This window comes from Numida meleagris, chromosome 1 (assembly GCF_002078875.1).
Source record: "Numida meleagris isolate 19003 breed g44 Domestic line chromosome 1, NumMel1.0, whole genome shotgun sequence".
Lineage (NCBI taxonomy): Eukaryota > Metazoa > Chordata > Aves > Galliformes > Numididae > Numida > Numida meleagris.
In genome coordinates, this window is record NC_034409.1 from 122,683,311 (window position 1) to 122,695,570 (window position 12,260).

General features: G+C 41.6%; 1 protein-coding gene across 4 annotated transcripts in view; it reads right to left on the bottom strand.

Moving 5' to 3' along the window:
• Positions 9,409-12,260, bottom strand: part of SHROOM2 (shroom family member 2) — a 125,116-nt gene continuing 122,264 nt past the window's right edge. For all 4 annotated transcript variants that reach the window (XM_021410810.1, XM_021410800.1, XM_021410816.1 and 1 more), the window contains one exon: positions 9,409-12,226. In XM_021410810.1, the coding sequence (XP_021266485.1) occupies positions 11,960-12,226 (267 nt within the window). In that variant the 3' untranslated portion in view covers positions 9,409-11,959. The remainder of the gene's footprint in view (positions 12,227-12,260) is intronic.

Sequence of the window (12,260 nt, forward strand, 5' to 3'; positions counted from 1 at the left end):
ATCCAGTTGCTGCAATATCTTCCAGCTCACAATGATTCACTGGTTCCAGTGCAGGTCACAGCCTGGCTCCATGGGCTGTGGCTCTTCTGCAGCACATGGAGCTGGATGTCCCCTGCAGAATGCAGCCAGATGGAGGTATTTCATTGCTACTGGCTGTGCCATTGCGTGTCAAACGCTCCAACACACTGAGCCCCTGACAGGCTTGTTGTCGTGTATTAAACTTGAGTACAGCCTTTTTTTGACATTATGATGGGTCTGTTGATTTGTAAGGACAGCATCCTTGGGCAGTAGGCAGCTGGGAGACAGGTTCTTTTTTCTTTGATGTAATAATGGTGTGAGACAAAATCTGCAGGCAAACCTTCTGCTGATTTTGCGTGTGAAGATATCGCACACAGGCTGTTTGCCTAACCAGGCTACTGAAGCAGCAACAGAATAACTCCCCTTTGCTGCTCAAATCTGTATACATCTGTATCTCTGACCTAGTTCTTCCCAGTCCCAAAAGACCACTGTGGTATTTGAAGATTAAACTGTACGTAAAAAAAATAAAAAAATAAAAATAAAAATCGTGATGTATTTGTCAACTGACATCAGTGCAGTGAAGTGTAAATCAACTGGAAGTCTATAGCACTTTGTCTGTGATAAAACAGCCAGCAGATCAAGCTTCATCACATTTGTGAGAAATATAACGCACACAAAACAGAACGGAAGCAGCAAATGAGAGTGTAGAATCTCTTTTCTCATACATGATTATGACTTCTGTAGACGTTTTATTTGCTTTTAGAGTAATACTGGCAAATTGCTGGGAAGTAGGTGAAAATTAAATTAAGTTTCTGACTGCCTTATTTAAAGGAGCACATTTTACACATCAGATTTTATTGTTCTTTAGACACCAAAGGTTAATGCTTTTTCAAGCAGGAAGCATTGGCTTTCTTCCTCCTTTGGCCAAAGTGCAGTGAAATCAGTGGGAACAGTTTTGCCGACTTCAAAGACCCTTAGATCAGGCCCAGTCCCCTCTGTGGTTTACAGTTTCATTGCTAAATACCACAGAACAGGAAATATTTGTTTTAAGTTATTTTTCCTTTTGCTTGCCACACTGAAAAAAAAAAAACAGCCAGAAACCAAGATGCTTTGGAAGATACATTGCAGAGCAAATGGTCCCAAATAAGCAGCAGGCAGGCCCTGTGGACTGCTCAGAAATTGAGGCACAAGTATTTTCTTGCCTTTTGTTTCATGACAAAGGTTACTTCTCCCAGGAAACCCAGCTGTCTTCCTGCATGCCAACAGGAGATGGGTGAATTGGGGATTAGGGTTATGGCATCCTCATTCTTTGTCACCACTTGTTTTCTGCAGATCATCAGACAAATATCTCTCCTAACCCAACGCTGCATCCGAGGACAGGCTCAACTCCATGAGGAATATTTGTACAAATGTCTGTCTGACTGTATACCTTTATAGCCAAACTAAATTGGCCCTTGGAGCCTGGGAAATTCAGAGATGAGGCAACTTTGTCAAATGACACCTGTGACAAAGTGCTTCCTAGCCCAGAGGTAGCAGATTATCTGCCCACTTTGTGCGTCTTCTCAAACCCAGATCACTAATGTATTGTCAACAGTACATTAAATAACACTGAAAGGAACAGAAGGGTGAGGATTTACACGATCGTAGAGTGCACAAACACCTCACAGCAAGCATTACCCCACTGTTGAGGCCTACACCATAAACAACCCTCTGGACACCTCCATAGCTGCCAGACACTTGCAAACTGTTGAAATAATAAATATCTAAGAGTAAGATAGGCTTCTGAAAGGGTTAAAACCCCTGACACTTGACTGTGCATGCCTTAGATGTGAGGAAAAAAGTGGAAGTGAGAGGGCTGGGAGCCCTCAGGTGGCCAGGCCGCTCCCTGTTGCTGTGGCCAGGTGGAGGTGGCCAGCAGTGGTGGGATGGATGGGCGTGGCAAGATCCTCCTGTGTTCCTAAACATAACCCTGGGCCTGGGTGCTCTTTTTGAGCATGTCAAAGGTTGCTGGGCTTGGCTTTTGCTCCCTGGGACTTTATTACTGTGACTTTGCCCTGCCAAGCCCAGCTAAGGCTGGGAATATGCAGTGGTCAGAGCTTGCCCAAGGCTTACCTCTAAAGAGGCACTTGCTGCTGTGCTCAGTGGGCAAATGACACAGTATCAGGTACTCCTCACCATCCCAAACCATACTCACCCTGTTACCTGGTGGTAGCAGGTGCTGCTTGCTTTTATGATTGACCCCATCAGCTGGGAGGTTCTCCAGCTCCAGGACACAAAAAGAATGATGAAAGAAAATAATCATTAAGAAAATAAATGATTAAAATCTTCATTTGCACATAGACAGGGGAACTGAAGCTGTCTCTCAGTAATCGTTTCAGGTGCAACTCCTATCATGTCATTGCATTTTGGAGGCTTTGGTTTCTCTTTTAGTTGGTGAAGTGCCAAATGAGTGTCCCAAATGCTCGATGCCTGCCATCCTCTGTTTTGCTTCTGTTCCTGACTTTCTGACCAACATTCTAGTGTAACACTCCATCAGACTCTGACATTAAATGAAGGGCATTGTATGTTTTTCCTCCTAGCAAGAGATACAGTATTCAATGATAATTTTAGGTACTGAAAGCTGAGACGCCCGTACTTCACCATGTCCCGGCTTTCTTCCTTCCAAACAAACTTGCACAGCACTAATACCCACACCGATGGCTGAATATTTGTTTATTCCTAGATTATGTCCAGCATAGTTAGTTCAGGCATTTTCTTCAAGGACACAATGCATCCTTTAGAATGGGCTCCATTTTTCAAAGCAAAATTCATGTGCCAGTTATGGACTGAATAATTTTGAGAGGTGTGAATTTGCTGTAATCACCACTCAGCAAGGGGCAGATTAAAAGCAACAGATTTTTTCTTTGTCTCAATGGGAAATTGCTGTTTTTTCTGGAGATGCAGAACACAAAAGCTCGCACGCACAAAATGAAGGGCTTCTAAAATTAGATATGCCCTCGTGGTTTGGGCAGTTTTCTGGTTATTCCCAGATACCAAAAAGTAGGTCATTCAAAGCTAACGAAGATGTTTTCCTTGGACTTGTTGACATGTCAGAGCCAGTGGAGAAGACCACCTGATGAGAGGATGATATCAACATGTCACACTCAGTTTTCACTCTGCCCTGGCTGTTTCTGTGCTGTGAAAGCAGTGCAGTGCCAAAATGCCAGGCTTTTTTTTCCGCTCACTGGAACTGACTTCGCAGCTTTGTTCTTATCAGTCATTAGAAGTCACAAGAAAATCAAATTCCAATACATTTCCATTAATGGGAACACAAGTGAGATATCAGTAGAAACCTTTACCTGTTAATGTATGGAAAGCTTTGAAATGAAGCTTCCTGCTTAAATAATAGGGCACTGTTAAAGCACAGCTCTAGGAGAACAACTGGTGATTCATGATTCATTAGCTGAAATTGAACCTGATCATGGTTATGACGCTGGCTATGAGAAGACCCTCTCGATCTTTACTGACATAAAAAAGCTTTTTCCTGCCTTTACACCCTCCTGATTACCACCATAGCTGAACAAGGATGCTGAATGACTGTCTGACCAATTCCTGTGGTTGCATGTGTGAAGGTGGTTTGTAATGGAAGAAAAAAGATGGTCTGACCAAGACGTTCTGCCCACAGCACTCCAGCATCACCTGAAAGCTGAGGGCTCACAGACTCCCACTGTTTCCCTTACCAGTTATTCTACAAAAGCCACGTGTCATAATTAGCTCTGCTCTTGTGAGACCCCAGATATAAAACCGTTGGCAGTATAAATATTTACCGAAGTAGTCACACGTTGGTATGTGACCACGCAAAATAAGAACTTCAAACATGAATGCTGGATTTATGATGACTGTAAAATTTTCATTCCAAGTTTCCTGACTTCCAAAGACTTAAAATCTGACCTTCATACTGCACGCTTCCCTGCAGTTCCTGACACCACTACTGTATTCCTGACAAGCTTGGACACTTGCACCTAATTTTTATTTTCACATTCTGACTTGAGCTCAGTAGCTCTTGCTATGACTTTCTCTGCAAAGGGGTTTCCTTTTTGTATGTGATACTGCATAACATGTACGCAGCAATCTTTAAATCTCAGCTTTGATCAATGGATGCTCTTTGGCATTGTTATTATAAGATAGCCTCTTTCTAATGACCTAAATCAGTCTTTTGTCATGTTTTCCACTATCTTTGTGTTGGATGTGAATAACAGAATTAAATACAACATCTTAGAAAATTTTCACTAGTATTGTGTGGCAAGATATTACTTTCCTTATGATCCCGTTCTCTTCCAAGGTACTATGTCAGCATTTCTACTAAAGCATAGAGTTCGTATTGGCCGATAATCACTGTGATCCCACACAGTTTTTAAGTCCTTGCTTTTGAGTCTAATCCTGTCACCCATCCATGCGATGTCCATTATTTGCTCCTTGACTAATTGCCTTGCACGCCACCATACGGAAGTGCAATTTACTGTAATGCACCCAAACAACAATTTTGCCATCTACAGCTTTCCTCTTAATCGTTTGCCATACACGTGGCAATACTACTGTGCCTCTTTTGTAATCACCTATTTGTGTGGTGGAACTGCCCACTGCATAAAAATGGTTGTCTAAATAATTCCACCTTCACAAAACCAGTGTGACGATAGAGTCTACCAACCTAGGTTGTATTTTTTTCTACCTTGCAGTAAAAGTAGGAGAAAAGGCTGTTTTGTTTAGTTCTCAAAGTAAAAATATATAAAAAGATGTAGAGAGCATTCAGAAAACAGAGTAAAATAAGATTTCCTAGACCTCAGACCCTCAGACCCAGCTTTGCTCCTGGTTTACTTTCTGGGCATGCAGCTTAAGCAGGAATTGGATATTGCTCTGCCCTCAAGCAGAAGCCTACTGATAAAGTAAGCTCTTAACAGGTGGCAGTTGTGCAAACAAAATCTCAGAGAAAAGCCTAGTAGCTCACTTGGTAAGTGATCTACTAGTGGCAATAGACAAGACAGAAAACGTGCATCACTCAATGCAGGTGGTTCAAGTACCTTAGCATGCCTAGCAAACAGAGCTCCTTAGAGAATTAGGATAAATTGAAAGAAAGGATGACTTCTTCCTGAATGTTGAGTGCCCATTAGGGCCAGAGCTGTGCCAGTGCTTCCAGAGTCAAGAAAGGGTGTTCGTGAACAACAGCGCAATGGTGTCCTCCAGACACGCCTGAGGCAATGCAGAATTCTTCTGAGTTCTTCTCCATCCATTTAAATTTCAGTGATGATCTGAGGATTTTTTCCACAACAGTAATGAGAAATGCCTGCTGTACCAAACAGAAACAGTAAGGCTCTTCTGTCTCATGTGGAGAAAGAGGCAAGCAGGAAATTCACAGCCTGACACACTTTCATGCTTGTTTAGTTTCTCTCCCTTTGGAATACCTACTCTTCCATGTTTTCTTGGTTTTCACTTCCTTCAGATCCATATCATCCTGTTATTAATAAAAAGCATTCCACCTGCTCCACCCCTTTCAGATCAGCTTTGGTCACCTTGATCACCACAGTTCAATTTCCCTTTTTATCTCCGGAGGAACTACAACTGAGTGTGAAAGCTGCTGCAGTTGCAATCCTTGGGAGTGGCTACAAATGTTGTTCACACAAATCATGCTTTTATATTTGGATACTGAGATAAATAATCTTATCTGCCATTGCTTATTATTTATTGGACATTTGCTCATTGTATTCCCTCCTGGAGAAACTGGCAGCCCATGGCTTGGACAGGTGCACTCTTTGCTGGGTAAGGAGCTGGCTGGGCCCAGAGAGTGGTGGTGAATGGAGTTAAATCCAGCTGGCGACCGGTCACAAGTGGTGTTCCCCAGGGGTCGGTGCTGGGGCCTGTCCTCTTCAACATCTTTATTAATGACCTGGATGAGGGCATCGAGAGCACCCTCAGTAAGTTTGCAGACGACACCAAGGTGGCAGGAAGTGTCGATCTGCCTGGGGGTAGAGAGGCCCTACAGAGAGATCTGGACAGGATGGATCATTGGGCTGAAGCCAATGGGATGAGGTTCAACAAGACCAAGTGCTGGGTCCTGCGCTTCAGCCACAACAACCCCAGGCAATGCTACAGGCTTGGGGCAGAGTGGCTGGATGGTTGTGTGGAGGAAACAGACCTGGGGGTATTGGTCGATGCTCGGCTGAGCATGAGGCAGCAGTGTGCCCAGGTGGCCAAGAAGGCCAATGGCATCCTGGCTTGCATCAGAAATAGTGTTGCCAGTAGGAGTAGGGAAGTCATTCTCCCTCTGTACTCAGCCCTGGTGAGGCCCCACCTTGAGTACTGTGTCCAGTTTTGGGCCCCTCACTGCAAAAAAGACATTGAGGCCCTGGAGCGTGTTCAGAGGAGGGCAACAAAGCTGGTGAGGGGTCTGGAGCACAGGCCTTACAAGGAGCGGCTGAGGGAGCTGGGATTGTTCAGTCTGGAGAAGGGGAGGCTCAGGGGGACCTTATCGTTCTCTGTAATTACTTGAAGGGAGGTTGTAGTGAGCTGGGGGTCGGCCTCTTCTCTCTTGTAACTAGTGACAGGACGAGGGGGAATGGCTTCAAGTTGTGGCAGGGGAGATTTAGGCTGGACATTAGGAAACACTACTTTTCTGAAAGAGTGGTCAGGTGCTGGAATGGTCTGCCCAGGGAGGTGATTGATTCACCGTCCCTGGAGGTGTTCAAGAAACGTTTAGATATAGCACTGAGAGACATGGTTTAGTGGGGTTATTGGTGGTAGGTAGATGGTTGGACTAGGTGATCTTGTAGGTCTTTTCCAACCTAGCTAATTCTATGATTCTACGATTCTGTGATTCCCATTTAAAAAAGACACAAGCTTAATTCATCAGTCAGCTTTTGGGGCCATACTACAGAGGTTGCTTGGAGTAAGGCCCAGTTAACACAGTTGCAACTTAGTATATACTTAAGAAAAGCCAGTTTCACTAACTCCATGGAAATAAATTAGCAGAGATCTAAAGTTCTTGAGTATTCTCACCTGTGACACGCAGCATGGAGGTTCCACTTAAGATACCATTTTGCTAGGAATTTCTTTTACTAAAAATAATTATTCTTCTGTATCTTCCAACACCTTGTAAATCTTTGGTGCTACTACCACAGAACTCTTTGCTTTATTTAAACACTCTCCTTTGTCAAGACAGGCAGTTATGAATAGCAAATAAAAATGTTTCAACAGAGGTGGATTTGTGGTAGGAATCTGATTATTCTTCAATGGTGCTGGGGTATTTTAGGCTATGGTCCCACACCTCATGAGCAGGAAGTGCACAGAATTCTTAATCTGGCTTCATCCCAGAAGAGAATGCCAGAAAGCACTGCATTAGTAGTCCAGGTATTTCCAGAACTCCAACAGCTAGCAGCAACCAGCATGAGAAAGCTTTGCCAGAAGCAGCAGCAGACAATGCCTAACAATAATTAGTGGCTAAGTTTGCTTTTAACCTCATCAGCTAGCAGCTTATTGTAACCAGAAAAGATTAAGAGAACATTATAATTAGATTCATAGCAGTAGTTACCTCTAAAACTGGTGTGTCTGGCAGGAGTGAAAGGCACAGCCCAGTCTCGAGGCCATCTCCAGATTTTGGAGACCGCCTCCAAGACAGTGGCATCAACGTACCTAAAAACAAAATGGTTGTGAGCGTTTTTAAAATAGGAGAAAATAAAATGCACTTTACTGGAAATGTTCTCAGGAAAGGCTCAAGTCTCAGCTTAAGATGTGTAAAGTATGTGTCCCACAAGGTTACAACAGAGAACAAGGTCCTGAACATAGCCCATCTTGAAAAGACTATGCCTGCTCTGCTTGTAGGTGCTACGGCAGCCTGGGAGAGAAACTACCTTATGCTATTTGAACTACACTGAATTTATTTCTATTCAAATTTTCTCCTGAGATACATTAAATTAACCTACTTTAAACAGAATAGCATTATTCACAGAAAAAAAAATCAAAACAGGAGATAGGGAGAATGAAAGCCAGGATTTCAGAGGTGATACTCTAAACCACAAGGGTAACACAACTTACTATTTCTGGATAATTATAGTTAGTTCAGTTATAGACTGAACTGCTGTAAGCGAATGCGATGACCAATTTACTGCTGCTGACATTAATTGATAACATGTAGTCTAGTCCTTTTAAGCTGTAATTATTATTTTTTAATAACATCTACTGTGTGGGGTAGGTTCTGTCCAAGTAAGAGGAAAAACAATTTATACCCTAAAACCCCACAAAAAAAAAAAAAGAAAGCCTTAATCAGAACAAATATATGAGCTGCAACAAATGACTAGACACCATTAAATATTTAATATTTTACTGTACAAGGCCTTGCTAGCTATTGGACTGCCAACAGATTACTTAATCCGTAGAAACGGAGACAAATACTCCAAAATTGATCAACAGAGCTTCATTAGGTAAAGACCACAGCGAAAAGGTGACTCCTTTGAAATCTGAGGGTCTCAAATACCCCAAAACATAAAATAAAGAGCTTAATTTCAGTTTAAGGAGCCATTTTTTTCCCCACAAACTTTAACTGTGCACAAAGCTAGAGACACCTATAGCTGTAATCCGGTATTAGATCAAGTGACCTGGAAGCCTAGCACAATGAGGGGGGTGCGTGTACTTGCACAGGGAGAGAAGAATGACGTGTAAAAGCACCATCAGAGATGTAGAAAAATCCTACAAATACTCAAGTACTTTTCCTTACTTAAATTCCTTTTCCCACATAGTTCCTACAATGAAGATCTTCAGAGAAAATTCACGTCCATGATGATTTATTAAGCCATAATACGTTATCTGTGGTCATCTGTACTACAAATTTGCATACACTCATCACTTTTTCCCAGTAAGATGAAATTAAAAGTTTCCATGGAAGCCCATTGGAGATGGAGAGTCCAGTCATCTTACAAAAAAATTCAAGCAAAACCAACTCTAGATACTTCCACACAAAGTATTGTTCAAAACACAGGATGAAGGCGAAACTGAAACTGTAATCACCTAAGCAGAAAAATCTGAACAGCTTCCCTGAGGAATACTCCGTAAGCTGCAAGAGTGATTTATTTTATCCACTTTGTGACACATCCTCCATTCTGCACTCTCACACACACACTCTTAAAATACCGAACAGCCAGTGGCATGCGCTAGCATTTCTGGTGCTTGTACTGGGGACTTGAGAATGACCCATTCATCTACATGTTAAACGATCAGTGAAGAGAAAGCAAACCACTTCAGGCCATCGGACAACCAGCCTGGCCTTTAAAAGCTACAGGCACTGCTGATATGCACCGAAAAAAGGTTAGCATCACATAGCAAAACAGCAGTTTTTCACAGTTACAACTGCACACACAGAGTATGTCCGTACATTGAAATATACAGTTTATTTTCTCAAAGTCAAGCAATACCATTTTTCAGTAGGTAAGTGTTAAGTGTTAAGCAGGAAAACTGTACATTTTCACTCTGGGCTGCAGGATCCAAACAGTTGGAGGAACGTAGTGGAAATCTTTCACTATACAGAGAGATCCTAAAATTGAGAACAACGTAAGGTGAAGAAACAGCCATCTCCAGGATGCCAAAGGCAAAACGTTAGCACCAGATTTTTTCAAAAAAGCAACAGTATAGTTATTTACAGATTTACATATAACATTGGGAGGCAACCATCTTCAGGCTCCTGGGGTGAGAGACTTTCAACAGGTTTAAAAAAGGAAAGGAGAAAACGGTGTCTACACAATCGTTCTGTGAAAAGGAAAATATATATAGCATTCACAATATTGCTACCTTTATCAGAAAGAGCTAAATCAAAGTACTGTATACAAACACATTGCAATTATATTATTATTCACATTTCACATACACATTTCAGAGTAACCACAATATGTAAAATCTTTAAAATGCCACAGATAAAACAATGCACACTTCTCCAAGCTAAAGACAAGCATAATTTATTTGGGAATTGTTTAGTTTTGGGATTGTTATGGCTAAGGGATAAGTAAGGACAAAAGGGATCACTTGTCCAAGTAACATAGCAGCAAGTAATTGTGAGATGCCAAAGAGTAAATTTCAGAACTAGGAGGAAGAAAGTAAGGTCAGCTGTAGGTCCTTTAACATGGTAGCTCCATGTGACCTCAACGCAGACAAAACGATTTCATTACAGGTTTGGTCCAGGTATACAACGCAGTGCACTACAACAGGGTAACGCTCCTTTTAACGTTTGCACCTGTCTGCAAAGGAATTGGTTCCAGAAGAGTTTTGCACCAACTCCCAGACAGAACCTCTCTGGTTCTCCCTCTGTGAGTGAGATTATTCAGGTGAGAACAGGAACCTTCTGTGAACGCTGCCATTGCACCAGTAGTTAAAATAATGCTTTTCTCTCTCTTTTCAGCATCTAACTAATCATATTTCCGACGTGTTTCACTACGGACTGGCATTCACATTGGCCTCAAAAGTGGGTTCCTGCTGAGCAATCTGTTTAACTTAAGGAGAGATAAATGGTTTCCTTACTACAACAAAAAGGAATATACAAAAGTCATCCAAGACTTTCCTGTGCCCACTGAACTTCATCTTTAAAACGCAACATTCGGACACTACAGAATGTCTCTGTAGGTATCTCAGCAAGTCAACATAACCTACTGCTGCGCTTAAATAGGAGTTAGCAGCCCTTCTTAGAGCTACTGGAAATCATACCTTACAGTCAATGGCAGTATTACTAGAACATAACCAGTAATCCGATACTGCGAAATTGCATCCTCTCATTTATCACTGTATAATGAAAAAAACAAACAAACAGAACCCACTTATGTTCACAGTTACAAAGCAGAGTTACTCCAGGTAATGCACAGTATTTACATGGCAGAAATTGTTTATATTGCATTTGGTAGTGTGAGAAAGTAGAAGGAAGGAAAGAACAGCATCACATAGGTCAACTTCAGAATAATTTAACTGTCTATAAAAAAAACATCACAATGTTCAGTAATCAGAAGAAAATAGAAGCAGTATCTTTAGTCTACATTTATTTTCATAAAATGTAGCGGTTTGGAGAGAAGAAAGAGAAGAACATGCATAAAAAGCACAAGAAAGAACAACTGAGCTTTCTAAATAATTTAGATGAGAAATGTTTTGGAAAAAAATCAGCACAGCATTTCCAGCCTGTTTCTTAAATCAAGTCTAATTTAGTAAAGAAGGTAATGTGCATTACAGTAAGATGGTGTAAAATTACATCTTGGAAATTATTTTTTTATAAAAATCTTCAGCAAGGTAGCTATTAGGTGATTTGCAAGCTGGTTTAAGAAGTGTTCAACCGAGACTGATTTCAGAGTTACTTTCGTGAGGGGAAAGTGCAATCCTACATACAATATTACAAAAAAGTGTCTGATGCCACAGGATCAGAGTGACACTACATTTCAGTAATCTGAATATATTAGCTATAAGATGCACATTTCCCCTGTTTAATGTGTCTTTAAAAAAAAATAATAAAAAGCCACTATATAGAGAGCTTCTGTACTTGTGTGCATTCAGAAATTGCTGTTGGGTTTCCCAGCAACCTGTACAGAATCTGAACATAAAGAAAGTATACACTCTATTCTAAAAAATGCTTGCATGCACAACTGCTACAGACTTTCAGCTTACTGAGCAGAAAGGTTAAGAGTCTATCCATCTCTGTGGAGCCTTCTGTAACTTAAACAATGACAAGTGGCTGCAGAGTCCAGTAATAAAAATGTATTCTAAAAAGTAAAATACATCATCCCAAAAATGAAAGATTATTGCTCTTGTGAAAGCTATTTTTCTCTTATGCACTTGTTTCTCTACTGGACACTCAGAAAAGCCAAGATATTCGTGTGTATACTTGGAAACGCCCCCCCATCCCTTTCTTCTTCCCGATTTTTCACATCCTTGGTCAAACTCTGTCCTTTCATTTGAGCCGTTCAGGTTGGAGGCTGTCGGTCAGACATTTAAGCTGCTCTTCCCCCAGCTTGATCTTGTCCTCAAGCTCTCGCTGCTCAATGATGAGGGCCGACTTCATTTTTACAAAGTGCTCATAGTCTGCTAAGTTCTCCTCACTCAAGTAGTTCGCCAAAATGTCAAAGACAATGCGCTCTCGGCGATCCAGGTTCTCCTTCAGTTCCTTTGCATCTTCATGTTGCTGGGTGAGCAGCTTCTGCTTCTCTACCAACGTCCGCTTAGGAGAGAAGAAAAACAGTTACAAATTCACT